Source organism: Adiantum capillus-veneris, chromosome 22, assembly GCF_014529385.1.
Source record: "Adiantum capillus-veneris isolate H3 chromosome 22, ASM1452938v2, whole genome shotgun sequence".
Lineage (NCBI taxonomy): Eukaryota > Viridiplantae > Streptophyta > Polypodiopsida > Polypodiales > Pteridaceae > Adiantum > Adiantum capillus-veneris.
The window spans coordinates 47790348-47806037 of NC_140952.1; the positions used below are offsets into that span (position 1 = coordinate 47790348).

The 15690-nt window shown below is 40.1% G+C and overlaps 1 protein-coding gene across 1 annotated transcript in view; it reads left to right on the top strand.

The window, feature by feature from the left end:
• The first annotated feature begins 431 nt into the window (after nt 1-431).
• The window catches only part of LOC147429291 (uncharacterized), a 49383-nt gene continuing 34124 nt past the window's right edge, over nt 432-15690 (top strand). The window contains exons 1-2 of the mRNA XM_086495003.1: nt 432-834; nt 919-1465. Coding sequence (XP_086351129.1) covers nt 432-834; nt 919-1465 — 950 coding nt within the window. The remainder of the gene's footprint in view (nt 835-918; nt 1466-15690) is intronic.

Here is a 15690-nt window from a genome sequence, read left to right on the forward strand (position 1 = left end):
AATATGATCCAAAAGGCTACCTAGAGTGTTACGAGCAAGAAATGAAGCGTGGAAGAGTGCCAGAAGTTCAAATGATTGCAGAGTTTGAACAGCTTGTGTGTGACGATATTAAGGAGCAAGTTCATGTTATTGCAAGAACATATGCAGATAATTGGGATGCTTTCGCAGAAGCAATTTTACAAGGGATCGCAGTGAATAAAGACCTGGAGCTTCAAAAAATTCAAAGCAGACAAGATGAGGAGCCATTTTTCTTAATGCAAAAAGCATATCCTACATGTGATCAATATTCTATCCGAGCTAAGTTAGAATCTGCTATTGATGCATGTCTTCTGGAAGACGAGACATTATTGCATGCAGATGATGATTTCATAGTAGATATTGTTTATACTCGATTGGGATTGTTTTCTTTATTCCAAAGCAGATATGACTCTATGGATGCTAAGCATGTAGTCATATCCTCTCAAAGTGACATAAATGAGAAAGCAGGTTTCTCAGAGCCAGAACATGGTTTGCATACAAGCCTAGTTGCTAGCAGTGATCAAGAAACATGTTTGTCAGAGTCAATATGTGATGTGGATGCCCATTTGGAGTGCTCTTTGGGTATAGAACATGAAGAGAATGCTTATGCAACATTACATGCAAAAGCAATTGTTTTGGATGATGCTATACAAGAGGGTTTCATGTCTATGGCTGCATTTCAAGACACTGGTGATGATGTAAATGTATTTGATGCTCAACCATATGTATTTGATGTGAACCAAGACAAAGATTATGATTATGGAGATGCATATTCAGAGGGGGTGATGGATGATAATCAGTCTATGACTTCTACAGGTTACAGGGTTTGCTATGATGATGCTATGGAAAAAGAAATTGATGCTATCTTTGTAATGCATGCTGAGACTTGTGCTATTGAAGTGGAAAGATATTTGAATGGGAGTGTGAAGCTGCCAGAACAATTTGTGCCTCTGTATGAAACAAGCGATGAGGTTTCTTGTGATAATACTCAGAAACTAGGTGGTTCTTCCAAGGAGGAAGATATGGAGTTTATGGATCTTCTTGATGATGTGCTAGAGGAATTTCGAGTTCCTTGTGACAAGAGTAGTGAAGAACATCCTACAACATATGATGAAGAGCTTATGTTTCTTTTGGATGAGGCCCTAGAGGAGTTTGTGCCTACTAAAGAAGGCGGCCATGTAGCATTTGTGTTATCAAATGAAGTGATGACATTCAATGACTCATTGATGCAGATTGATATTTTGAAAACGATAGCGACTGAATTCATTTTGCCTATAGGTTCTGTTATGATGGGAATATGGGACCTTTTGCTGCTATGCTATGAGAAAGTTTGTGGAGATACAATATACTTGAAATATGATCATCCACTACCTTATGACCCAGGAGGTTATCATGCTAGCTATGATTGCTGTCAGTTACTTTATATGCCCTATGATCTTGGAGGATGGTGCAAATTTTTTAAAGGAATGCTCACAGTTGGGCAAATGATTAGTTTCCCGTTTGATCCTGGGGGACTACTAAAGTCCAAAGTTGCTGATTTGAAGAGTACCAGTTATCTGTTGTAGCAGATTGCATGGTACAAGGTTTTGTTTTCTAGATTTATGCTAAGTCAGAAGAGTTTTTGGTTATGCAGTCAATAAGATTACATGGCTGGCTTCCAGCTGACTTCTTTGGACAATCAGTGAAGTATCTTCACATTTTTGTGAGTTGGTTCTGCTAACAGAACTTGAAGTAAAGGACTTGACGACCATTCCGTGTGCAGACAGACTAAGGCATACTTGAGCTTGACAGGGTTCCTTAAAGAGAGCTTAATGGTCAAGCCGTGTGCATCATTAATTGGAGCACTTGAGTCTGGCGGGGTTCACTAAATAAGTTATCCATGATTGAATGCTTTGAAGATACGACAGATACAGTTCAAAGATTTTTGATGCATAGCTACCTAATGATTAAGCTAGAACATTGATGATAGGGTATAATCCTTATTTCATTTTTCATATGTTTACCAGTTACGTGAGTCTGATGATGGGAAAGAGCTTAAGGTACCCATAGCAGATGCAGATTGAAGTGCTATTGGCACAGACCGGAGGCTGTGCAGGGTCAGAGGGGGTGGATGTCGTGAAACTCCATTGCCATGAAGAGAAAAAGAGCAGAAAAATGCATGTCAAGCTTATTTGAAGCCTACATGATTATTGAGCAGTGATCAGGGCTTGATAACAGGTCAAGTTTAATGATTAATGTATGTCAGATATGGCTTTAAAGGGCCAACTGATGCCTTAATGATGCTAAAAAGGACTATGCTTGAAGTGAGCACAGATGGGATATTATGATCTAAAACTGTAGTGCTTGAAGAGCTCTATCGGCCTGTCTTTACGGCTCATCGATTGGAGCTACGGTGAAGAAGTTATGGCAGTTTAAAGTTCAAGTCGATTCCAGATCCGTACCGGATTAGGCAAATGCAGCTGAGGTGACAGAGATGAAATGAATTCACGGGCCTGAAGTGCTCACTTTGTGGAGCGCGTCGGTCTTTTCAGATCAGTGATCGAAGCCCCGGTCGCCAAGATATTAGCCGTTAAAGATTCACCGGGGGCCGGCTCCGTACTAGTTCGGTCCGCTTGATCGGAGTGCCATATGGGATTATTATAGCCTCAATAGGGTTTGTATGCATTTTATGCAGCTTGAGAGGTCTACAAGGATTTACGGCTCGTCAGAGAGAGTTTCGCTTAATTAGATCATAAGGCTTGAGGCCAATGACAATTGTCGGCACTGCAAGCTAGGTAATTTTGGCATTAATCGGGATGCTATTATGGGCAATAAGATTCACAAAGATATTGTTAGTCAAGGCTTGTTGGAGAAAAATGGTGTGCTTGGTATTGCCTTGGCCTGCATGTATGCCAAAAGTGATTCCCTTCAAATGGCTACCCGAGGGCTGCTAGGCCGTTTGGTAAAAGTGATCCATGGTACGTCGAGATCGTGAGGTCAAATCCAAATCCTCCCAGCCTTTGACGTCCAAACCCCTTCTACCAAAGTAGAAAAAGGGCAATGGGGACCCAAGGTTCGCCGGGGTCGTCTTGAGAACACTAGTCCTAGTGCACAGAAGGGCCAAATAATAAGGCCGCCCATAAGCCATAATCTAAAGGCCGCCCGGCCATTGCCTAAAGAGGGGGGGCGTGGGCACCCAATTAATGAAAAATTGAGTGTGAAAGGAGGAAAGAAAGAAAAGCGGGCAGCAGCATGGCGTAGAGCAAGCAGCATGCGAGACTGCGCAGGAGAAGACAAGGTTGTGCCGGCCTATACGAGCCTTGGATGAGCTTGGCCAAGAAGGCAAAAAGGTGTAGCTCGCTGTTGCGCTCTGTTTCGTCACCACACTCGGCAAATTCTGCGTCATTCCTGCTGTCGGCTGCCATGTCATCAAGAGGCACTTCTTATGCTCCCTAGCAACGACGGCGCCGTCGTTGCTAAAGGAGGGGAGAGGCTATTATTAGTTGGATTTTTGAAGGGGCATGAAAAGGGTTCTTTTGGGTAGATAGCGAGGGCAAGAAGAGCAAGAAGCTCGGTGCAAGGAACAAAGCTCCCTCTCTCTCGCTCTCTCCCGCTCTCTCGATCTCCAACCCAAGCAAGGACATGCTCTCTCTCCTCTCTCTCGTCCTTGGTTGACGGAAGGTGGGGATTACAAGCTCCTTTCTCTTGTTGAGGCAAGGAAGCTAGCTTCAGAAGCAGAGTGTCAAGGCAATCAAGCAAGGTGGAGAAGAAGCTTGTCGAGGCAAGCAAGCAGAGCTTGAGAAGAACTTGTCGAGGCCAGCAAGCAAAGCAAGGGAGTAAAACTTGAAGCAAGCAAGGGGGAGCTTGTTCGAAGCAAGCAAGGGCTTGAAGTAAGCAAAGAAGAGCTTGGTCGAAGCAAGCAAGGGCTTGAAATAAGCAAAGGAGAGCTTGGACGACTATAAACCCCTTAGCTATCGGGGCAAGTTTGGCAGATCCCTCAAGGGAAAGTGAAGAAGTAAAACTGAGGAATCTGTGAAGGAGGTGAAGACCGAGAAAGACGGGGGGATGTTGAAAGATCTCTCTCAATCTTTCTCTCAATTAAGCAAAAAGGACGACAGAGGCGATCAGAGGATGCTACATAGAGATAGTTTGCAGAGAATTTGGCAATAATTGAAGCATAAAGATTGAGGCACTAAGCAGAATTAGGTAAATGAGGCAGATAAAGCGACAGAACGTAATCTCTATCACCGTCATCAGCTTGAAGTTTGATTAATTATCTTGTTGAGGCCCGGTGTCGTTAACGGCCCGATTAATTTTGTAAAGCGGGAGCTTAAACTCCTCGTAAGCAGATGATCTAAGTGACGGTGTTGTTAACAGTCCGCCTTGGCTAAAGATTAAGTTGTACTCAACGTTAATCAATTAATTGATAATCACGGTGATTTCCAGGTTCAGTTGCATCTATTGTTCTTGTTCTCTCTCTTTCACACCTCCCACAATCAGAGGCCCGGCGCGCTCACGTAGCGAACACATATCCCCCGACAACGTTTCACTCTTTTGGTTTTTTGGTGCTTACCTCATTGATCGATTAGCACGTGACAAATGTATTGAAGATAATGGTGGTGTTTGTTTTATCTGCAAAAGGTTGAATTTCATTATTTCTACCTCTAAATTGCTAAGTGAGTAGGACCATTGCTGAATAAAGGAACTCCATCAGAAGATTTTAAGGAATCTTTTTGCTTGGTTGGTGGTCTTAAGAGGAATAAGTGCTCATTGGTAGATGACTCAATGGCCAAAGCGAGTGCCGTGAAAGTATCCATAAACACGCTAACTTAGAGTACTTGAATTGTTGTTAATAAATGCACAGCTTCAACAAACATTGTTAAGTCGAGGCAACCATATTTATAGTCAATTAGATTTGGATACATTTTCATTTATTTAGACGTACTCAGAGTCGCAAGTGTATCGTATTGACCACCAATGCAAGATTTGTCTTTCGATAATTTATCACAATTGCACGTAACATTCAATATGACATCACAACTTTTCTTGACTACTTGTGTTCTTTATATTCCCATGAAGGCCAATGTTAGCCTCATGAAGCGCATTTGTATCACTAGCTGGATTCCCAATCATATCGGCCACCTTCTCGAGCTCCTATAACGTACACACTATTGAGAGCTTTTCAAAGCATACGATGAAAGCTATTTTTGGGAGCTCTTCTTCCTTTGCATCATGGTGGGTTCTGAAATTGACGACTGCAAGGGCAATACCTATAGCTTTGGTCGCTGTTAGAAGGCTATCACTTGTGATCATGCCAAAAACCACACCAATGGCTTTACACGTTTATATGATTTCAGACACACAACACGAGTAGGGATCTCTTATTCCAACAATGGCTCTTAGAGTCAAAGGGTCTCTTGTTAGCCTTCATCTTTCTTCAACTCTGGATGGTTGAATGCTACACCCAACACAAGCTATACGCTCACATTTGTTCAACCACGTTCTATACGTCTTGTCTTTTGTCCTTAATGGGAAAAACATTGAAATTACTTTTGCAATATAGCATTTGATATTTTAAGGTATTGCTTCTAATGCTCCCTTCCAACACACATACTAAGAGTCTCACAAATCATTTGAGGTCTCCTTTTTCCTTGAAAGGCTATACATGCAAAACTTGAAAAAGAGACCTTATCCAACAAAGTAAAGCTTCAATCCCCACAATAAAACTACATTATCAATGGGAGAGTTGATTACCTCTAGCTCTTTGCATTTGATTGGGGCATTAACAATGAGAGTTCTTTTTTGAGCGAACCTCCAAGAAGTAGACTTTAGTGTATCACTAGAGAGGCCTTCTCTTTAAACATCTTGAAAATTACCTGTCATCTATGTAAGGGCAAAAAAGAGTAATGTCTTAGCTGATGCAGGTTCCCTATGTTTCTAGCATTGACAACGTTTGTCTCTACATGCATGCGATGGGATTGTTGGCCTAATCAATTCTTGGGGAACATCTTTGTATGAAGGACTAAAAGATATCTCTACATGCCTTCAGTGGAATCGATGGCCTTGCCAATTCTCTAGGAACATCTCTACATGAAGACTGAACAACAAGAAATAATTTATCCTTGACAATGTCCTAAGAGATATATAAGCTTTCTTTTTTATTTTTCTTTAGATCAAATTTCCCATTGCTTGTTATGATGATATATGTAGCGCTTGACCTTGTGTGTGGCATTAAAGGTCAAGGTGCAAAAAGGGGATAGTATTCCATAATTGCACTAACAACGATGCTTGTTGGACTTGTATTTACAAATTTACAAGGAGTGATGACAAGCAAACATGCAAATTTATGAGTCTTAATGAAGAGAAGAGGAATAAACTTTATTAGGTGAAATTTGGACTCACAAAGGGGCCCTTTAAGGAGTTTGACTTTACCTCTCTCTACCAAAACGGGCGCATGGATAAATTTTTGCAAGCAAACTCCAAAGTTGGTGGAGGTTTTACAGTTAGAATGTCCTCTTCAAACTCTATCTACTGATATATAGCACGCCATGAGATTCCTCATATTTTAGAAGATTCTTTTTTTAAATCATCTAGATGCCGACAGAGTTGTTACATTATAGGTGATTAGATTCCGACAGAGTTGTTACATTATAGGTGATAGATTCCGACAGAGTTGATAGATGTAACAACTCTATCGGAATCTATCACCTATAATGTTGACAGAGTTGTTACATTATAGGTGATAGATTCCGACAGAGTTGATAGATGTAACAACTCTGTCGGAATCTATCACCTATAATGTTGACAGAGTTGTTACATTATAGGTGATCTATCACCTATAATGTAACAACTCTGTCGGAATCTAATCACCTATAATGTAACAACTCTGTCGGCATCTAGATGATTTAAAAAAAGAATCTTCTAAAATATGAGGAATCTCATGGCGTGCTATATATCAGTAGATAGAGCTTGAAGAGGACATTCTAACTATCAAACCTCCGCCAACTTTGGAGTTTGTTTGCAAAAATTTATCCATGCGCTCATTTTGGTAGAGAGAAGTAAAGTCAAACTACTTAAAGAGCTCTTTTGTGAGTCCAAATTTCACCTAATGTTAAATGTAGAGAGGGAAGAAAAAAAGATGAAAATTTCCATATTTGAGAGATAGTGGTTGATCTTGTATTTCTCAATATTGGAGATCAAGTACCTAGAGATGGATTGATTGTGACAAGTCGTTCTTTGTTGATAGAGGAGTTTCCATGATCGAAAAATGTATGTTGTTGAGAACCACAAAAAGGATTTTCCTTTGTCAGCGTGCAAAGTGAATGAAGGATATAACAAAATGTTGGATGTAATATTTATACGTAGAAAGAGTGGGATACATCCTCAATGGAATTGCAAGGGTGATTGACTGGTGATGCCACCTATATTGGTCAAATTAAAATTTCAATTGTAATTCTTATGTTTGTAACCTCGCTTGCTTTGTATTCTGAGGAGCACACCAAAGGCTCAAACAAACAATTCAGATGAATTGAAGGCTGTGGACATGCATCCCACAATACGGCCGTTGACATTTTCATGATAGGGGTTACATTGCAATAGTAGGCATGCCAAGGGGACTCACTTGTTGAGAATTCATACTCAACATCAGTCCATTTATTTTAGCTTTCTCTCTTATCCTATGGGAGCCTCCCTTATATTTAGCTAGGCTATGATGTAAGCTCTTTGATCATAACCTTCTTTGCATTATTGCTTATTAGCATGCTACTCATACATCATAAATACTTCACCTTCTAAGGGAAATCGTTCTAGTCTTATGTGTTCACTTTGTCTCTCTTCTATTGTCGATCATACTTTTTGGACGTGGTTTGAGTGCCATTTGGCCTCCATGTTAAGGTTTAGTGATTAACAATTGCCTAGTGTGTAACAAACTTGGACACCCCAATTCTAGATTCTACCGCAACACAGGAGAGGTTCACTTCAAAACAGTTCACAAAAGACGACATGGCCTGGCGTAGTTTCGGGCCAAGAGGTATTGGCCCCAAAGACTGGCGCCCCTTTCGGTATTTCTTTTTATATTAATCTTGGTGCAAAGTACAATTGAGCCCGCGGGTGCTCGCTCTCAGACTCTGCGTCCAGATGCTCTGCAGAATGAGCCCCTAAGGCCACTTATAAAGAGTTTACAAGGGATGCTAAAAGTAGAGCCCCAAAAGCTTTTAGAATAAAAAGCAAATGTCCCAAAATAAACTTATCAAAAATCTGCCAACAAAAGCTATCAGCGTAATCTGCAGAAATCCGTACGCTCTGCCACGTCAGCAAGTCAGTGCAAAAAGCGAGATTTTTGTACAGCCTGCCACGTCAGAAACTGTCAGTGCATTACCTATGCGTCCGTACTGGCTGCCACATCAGCACGCATCTGTGTGTGTGGGCATTGCCACATCATCAGTTTGTGACATAATGACTCTTTTTAATCCTCTCTTAAGAATCTTATCATGTATTATCTTACCCAATCTTAATACATGATTGGGTAGGATGTTCCATTATGAAGAGAATCATTGAATCCACACCACCTTCCTACCTTAGTGAAAAGAATTTATCACCCACCTTTTAGGGGGTTAAATCCCTCTATACTCTAAGGTGTATAGAAGCATACAAGTGCAACCCTTCTTCCTCCCAAGAAATGGTAGCACATCCTTGAGCACTCATGCTCACCATTACCCTCTATACAACGGGTCGGGGCCACTAAGCTAACTCATCTTGTGCACTCTTTGGCGTCTCTTATCTTGCATGGTTCAACCCATATTCTTCCGTCCTTTTGTGGGCAACGTACCCACCTTGATAGCACCCCATTGGACATCCTTGAGTTTGTTTCAACTCCTCATCAACGCTCTCATACCTATGGCATATTCAACCATCACCATGATTCTTTCCTCGCATATTTGCCAAGGAGAAATACATTGCTTGGTCACTTGGTTTGTATTGTAGGGTCTCCTTCTAAAGCCCAACCCTCAATGATCAAATTCTTGGATGACAACTCAGTGAGAGGTGTATAATTACTTGATTTAAGGGAGAGTGCTAACACAACCTTGCGTTGTTTGTTTGTAAAAAAGCTTGCATACCACAATTATTGACTTTATGAAGATATCAAGGAGAAGGGTTTGGTCTCAACCTAGCCCCTAATTATCTTTTCTAAATCACAAAAGGTTAACAAATCATGCTTAGGTGTATGGGTTGCATTGCATGAATAACCCAAAAAAAATTCCAATATGGTTTTTACTTTGACAAATACATGTAGACTCTCACACAGGGTATGGAGGCTTCGCATGTCTTTTGACACATGATAAGAACACCCTCATCTTCTGTTTTTTTGCCTTAATAAATCCCCAAAGAGTAAAAGACCTATGTATAACGTTCCTCTTACACCTCACACTGCAATTTTTCCCTAGCAAAGATCCAATGATGAGTGAATGTTGCACTTAGGATAGAACTCAACATACATGCCTAGAGCCTCCACTTGGTGCACCATGACACACCTTGGAAACAACCTTTAATGTAAAGCCAATGTAGCCATTCACACTTACGAGGGTGGTAGCATTGCACACTCGTGCAGGTTAGGTAGTTGTGTTTGAGACATGGTGAATTCAACATCAATCCATTTACTTTAGGTTTCACTCTGAAGCTCCTCTATCTCTAGCTAGGCTATGATATGTCACTGTTTATGCAACATGCTATTCATACTTTCCTTGTAATTGCAAACAAGTCTTTTGTGCTCACTTTGTCTCTCTTCTATTGTTAACCCTAATTTCTCAAAATGGCTTTTGTTATCACTTGGTCTCTGGATTTTGGTTTGAAGAGATGACTGTTGTTGATAGAGTCGATTTTTGACATTTGTCAACTTGTGAGACCACAGATAGTGCCACTGACATTTGCACATATAAGATTGTGCCACAACCATTTGCACAAAGAAGCCTAGCACCTTGAATGCCAATGCAATGACTATAGTGAAGACCTCAAGAAAATGTCTAGGAAGCTGCCACAACATGTATTGAGTCATTGAGGTGTTGAACGTAGTTGTGGGAGAGGAGAAAAATTGACGTGTTGCATTGAGGACTAAGATAGTCTTCGTTAAGTTGTAAAACGTTATCATGATTGGTATTTTTTGAAGGACTCTGAGACATAAATGTAGAAGAATTTTCACCCCATAGAGCAACCGTATTCACAATGAAACACTTTAGGAAATCCTGCTTAGAAATTATTGCAATGGACTAACTTATCAAAGGAGAAGAAGATGAAGAACAACAACACTCTTACATACATTTTTGTGCTAGCTATTTGAATAGGCCCCATGATGCTATTATGTATTCATTTCTTACGGGTCAATCCCACTACCCCATGTTTGGTGATGATTCATGGTTACAAAGAAATAGATGCAGTGGGATGCAACAAAACAATTCCACATTTATTAGTCTTGAACTTTACAAATAACCTTATCCATGACTTCTCTCAGTGTCTCACTACTCATGAGTCAAACCTATCCTTTGTCAACATGTCCTCATTATAGTGCCAAATGCTTGGACCCATCATTACTCCTTATTGAAAGCCCCTATGTTGCAGGTTGCTTCAACTTGCCAAGGCAAATAGCCGACATTGTTATCCTTTAGTATGTTTTCAACTATTTGTTTCCCCAACTACAACATCTATAGTAGCCCAAGGGCCATGATACTTGCCTCTTGATCTTTGTCATTTCTAACAATAAGGATCTTGGATCCCTTAACCAAAAACAAAAAGAGGAATTTTTTTAAGAATCACTCCCATTGCATAAGAGTGAATCCTAATTTTTCTAATACATACTCAAACACTACCTTGTACATTGACACAAATGATTGGGCTATGTTCCAAATATTGCCAACCGTTCTTCCTATTGTTTATGTAGAAGTTTCATTGTTTATCTGGTTGTAGAGCCTACTTTGTAGTCCTTTTCCTTGTTAATGACATTGAGATGCCCTCCCTATTTCACTATATCATTTTTTGGAAATTCTTCGAGAACAACATGATCTATTTCCACTTTCAAGTGACCATTAAGCCCGCTATCCATCGTCATTGTTAACCTTCTGTGCTATCCACCAACATTGTTTATAGGCTTTTTTCATTCATCTCTTTTGCAATCCCATCTTCTAAAACACCAATAGAGCCAATACTTCAAGGTCTGCTAGTGTCCATCTATTGCCACTTGTGCACTACTGTCAAGGACATTAGCTACCATTATTTAACTTTTTTTTATGAGTGGTCTCTTATTGGATTGCTAATGTATTGGAAGAGCAAGCTAAGAAACAAACCATCTAAACCAGACAAAAAGGTCGATCATGTACTATTTTCTAGCATAAGACCTTCTTAGTAAGTGATTGTCTTGGTGGTGATGTACCTTTTGTTTTTTTTTCATGCAATCAAGGGATTGATATTCAACTTGTTGCCACCACTTGATCAACAATGTTAGAACCTCTTAGTGTTTCAAAGCCTTTGGACCCATTTCTTCGTGCATGCTTGTAGTTGTTGCAATTTCAAAGTATGTGCTTCAAGTAGAGCTCACATTAGTGCTACTTGTTTTTCTTCCTACCTATGTTAGATATATCGTGCAAAAAGCGCAGTTCAAAAGATGACAACCCAAACATGAAGCTCATCAAGAACCAATTATGCTTCAAAAATACACCACACTTGGCATGCATGTTAATCAAAGCATTTTCAATCATGATGCACATCATTCATGTGTGCATATGTGACATGCCTTCAAAACACAAGCATAACTTATGGCGCTTGGAGAGAAACCATGGATTTGTGTTTAATGAAAGTAGTCAAGAGCTTGCTAGTAAGAACATATGATGTACATATCTTGCAATAAGTGCAATCCTTGAGACAAAATCTTGACAATGTGTTTTGCTCTAAGATGTATGTCACCATGTTTTCTACTACAGTGTAGTAGTGAGCTATATACACATCATTTGCCTCTCCTTGTGACGTACCTTTAGGTTTCATCTTTATATGTGACTATTTTTGCACATATGATTTGTTGGGGCAAGATCTGCAATGCCCAACAACACAAGCATTGTAAAAGCATGATAAAGATCTAGTCTTCACTTTGGTTGGGTCATGTTTGCAATACCCACAGATGTTGTGAATCGCACAAGATCCATGTATTGTCTCACATGCCCATGTATTTGACCCGTCCACATCACCTACGTTTACCAACCAAAATTTCCTATTTATCTCTTGGCTTCTCTTACCAACCTATCCTAAACCACTAGGTGGATGATAAAGCATTCTTTTAGCTAAGAAGTTAGTGACATTTGAAACACACCTCAAAATAACACCATTTGGCTGAAGCTATTGGTGTGCTAGTGCACTCTTCAGATTGTCTCCGATGGTGTCATGTTTTTCCTTTCCATTACCAAAGCCAAAGAAATTCCATGCTATCTCCACCTTTGCTAGTTGGTAATATGATCCAACAAAATAGAAAGCCTTGCTACCTTAAATTGTGAAGTTGCACCATCATACCAAACCTAGTGCTTCTTAAATTTTAAACCTCGATCCTTTAGCCATTGGTTATGAAGAAGAAAGCATTGTTGGACAAACAAAGTATTGTGGTGCTTATCATCATAATTGTAGAAATACATCTCCTTAGGTATGCTATTGTCTTTAGGGTTGCACTTGTAAGGTGATGCGAACAAGGATGGTGTATTCATAAGTGTGCCAATGCATGGACTGTATTTCATTTTTCTCTTTGAACGAATAGTTCTCAACGAAATTTGTAATAGAGATAATCATATTTGTAGAAAAGGTCTTTAAGCACTCCTTGTATTGCTCAGCCTGCCAATCTGTATATGAAATTGTGATTGATAATGTTGGGGTGTGTGACTCATCGGCACCACCAACTAGTGAGAACCCTCTCTACATTGGAAGCCTACACATTTGACATCTTTGCTTACATCACCAGATGCTCTCTCCCAACTCTATAAGAGAAGAGTAAGCTATACACTTTGCATCCAACTTACATCTATGCACTACCCATTACTCTAGCCCACTTTGTATCCACCATTTGCATATTAGATTAACTCTAATCATGATTTTCTACTTCCAATAGTCTCTCTCTCTCTCTCTCTCTCTCTCTCTCTCTCTCTCTCTCTCTCTCTCTCTCTCTCTCTCTCTCTCTCTCTCTCTCTCTCTCTCTCTGGTTTCAAAATTCAATATTCAAATCCCCCCCCACCCCAAATCTCCTTCTCCTCCGCAAGAGGCTAGAGATTATAAAAGGGCAACCCTTTTCTCTTTTTGCCTCAAGACATTGCATTCTCAAGAGAAGCTTCAACTCTCAAGATGCATCCATCAATCTTGGGCCCTCTCAAGGTCTCTAATGTTTCTATAATCATCACCTACTCTAGCTTTAGATCTTTCAAGCCCTCTCAAGGCATGACCTTGAGGTTGACCAATTGCTCGGACAAATCTCTCTTTCATGTCATGCTAGATGTCAAAGAAGCCTTGATTTAGAGTATTTGCAACAATCCAAAGTGCAAGAGGTCTGTGGCGGTTGGTGAGGATGGCAAGCTCTTAAGATTCTAAAAAGTTGTGGCAACGGGCGCTCCTATGGCCTTCGTTGCTTCCCATCCCTCTTTGACTTTCGCATGGAAATTCTCCAAAAGAATCCTTCACATTCAGCAAGAATCCCTTAGGAAACCCATGGGTGCCAAGATAACAAGAAAGTCTCATATTAAAAACTTGCAAGAGGATGTCAAAGAGGAGATTGCGTGCACAATCATTAACTTGAATTTTGATTTTGGAGTGTTCAAGACTAAGCAATGGAAATTGATAGTCTCCATAGCAAAGGTGGACTATCAAGAAGGGTGGACCATTCTATCCTATCATGAGATATGCACAAAATGCCTCTCCAAGGAGAAAACTCACATTGATAGGAAACTTGAAGCCCGCTGTCAACGAGAGCTAGCTCAGTTGGTAGAGCAAGAGCCCCTTGTGTCAAAGGTCTTGGGTTCAAACCCCCTTGACAGCTCGTATGACATGTAGCCCTTAGGGGTTGTTCCCCTAGTCCAAATGATGGATTGGCCACCCTAACCCGGCTGGGATGACTCACCTTAAGAGTTGGATTGCCTCCACCTACGGGGGTTGGGTGTGTGTGTTGTAATTTCAAAGTTCGACTCTCTCAAAAAAAAAAAACTTGAAGCCCGCTCGGGGCCGTTGGGCAAAATATGGAGGACTAAGGGTCGGTGAATGTTTCCCTTATATTCCCTAGCCTGGTTCAAGATCCATGGATTGACCATTCTTTTTAGATTGCTACGAGTGTAGTTGGCTGCTATGCTACAAGGCTCTACCATTGACTTTGGCGTTAGAGATTGGTGGCCGTAGCTAGTGTGATCAATAAATTTTTAGAATATATTTTTTCGCTAATTTTAAATGGGTTAAATATTGTTTTTGGGATTTTTTATTTTTACAATTTGGTTGTAAGGCCTTATGTAAGACTAGAGCTTTAATGGCATGTACACAACCAATATTTACTAGAGTATATACCTATGACTGGATGTCATTGCAATAATTGACCTTAGATCATCCCAATGACCTATTTGTGTACGAGGATACCCAAGGTGGAAAGTTCCAGTTGCCATAATCTAGTCAAATGCAAAGACAAGAAAGAACAAGATTGAGAATGTACCTCCATTCCATATAGAGAAGTGGATGGGAAAGAGTATTGACTAGTCAATCAGCCAGCTGAGAGCACTAGTGGCCCGACATTCTAGATCAAAGGTGTATGTACAGATCGTGTTGTGAGTCATGACTCGTCTTGTAAAGTATTTCCCAATAATTTTGGTCATTAAATAGGGTGTCAAGGATGTGGATACAAAGAGCTTCAAAGTTATAAAACCTACGAGGAAGTAGTCTCATAATTGGTTAGTTCCCAAAGTCACTGCATAAATGACAACTTTTACTAGAAAGCATAGTGGACCTATTGAGGCTAAGAGTGCAAAATATTCCAAGTTGACAATGTAAATAAAGCACCATTCAAAGGGGTGTTATAGTGACATTTCACCCTTGAAAGGTCTCAACAGAGTCACTTGAAGAGAATTATGGATCTTCCAAGTATCTGGCAACCTTATTTTGAAGGACATATTATTGATATTTTTTACAACATATAATAGAAGGCATAATGGACCTATTGAGGCTAAGAGTGCAAAAGATTGCAATTTGACAATGCAAATAAAGCACCAATCAAAGGGGTGTTATAGTGACATTTCATCCTTGAAAGGTCTCAACAGAGTCACATGAAGAGCATTATGGATCTTCCAAGTATCTGGCAACCTTATTTTGAAGGACACATTATTGATATTTTTTACAACATATAATAGAAGGGTCCACATTACTACATACTTAGCTTGGAGCAAAGGCTCTCCTTACTCTTCCTCTTTCTAAGACATGCCTTCTCTGTAAGGTGTGAGATTTGTTCTAGAGTCACTAGAGTATGAGTCAAGGAGAGGAGAGGTGGAATTATCCCACATGTAATGGTGCAAGGCTGTAGAGCTACTTAAAGCTCATTTCATGAATGAATAAACACAAGTCTATTTTGCATTACATCTCTCTTGTTTATGGTGATCTTGTGATTGCTTAGCAACAACTCAAGATCGTGTTTATGAGTCCAAGCTA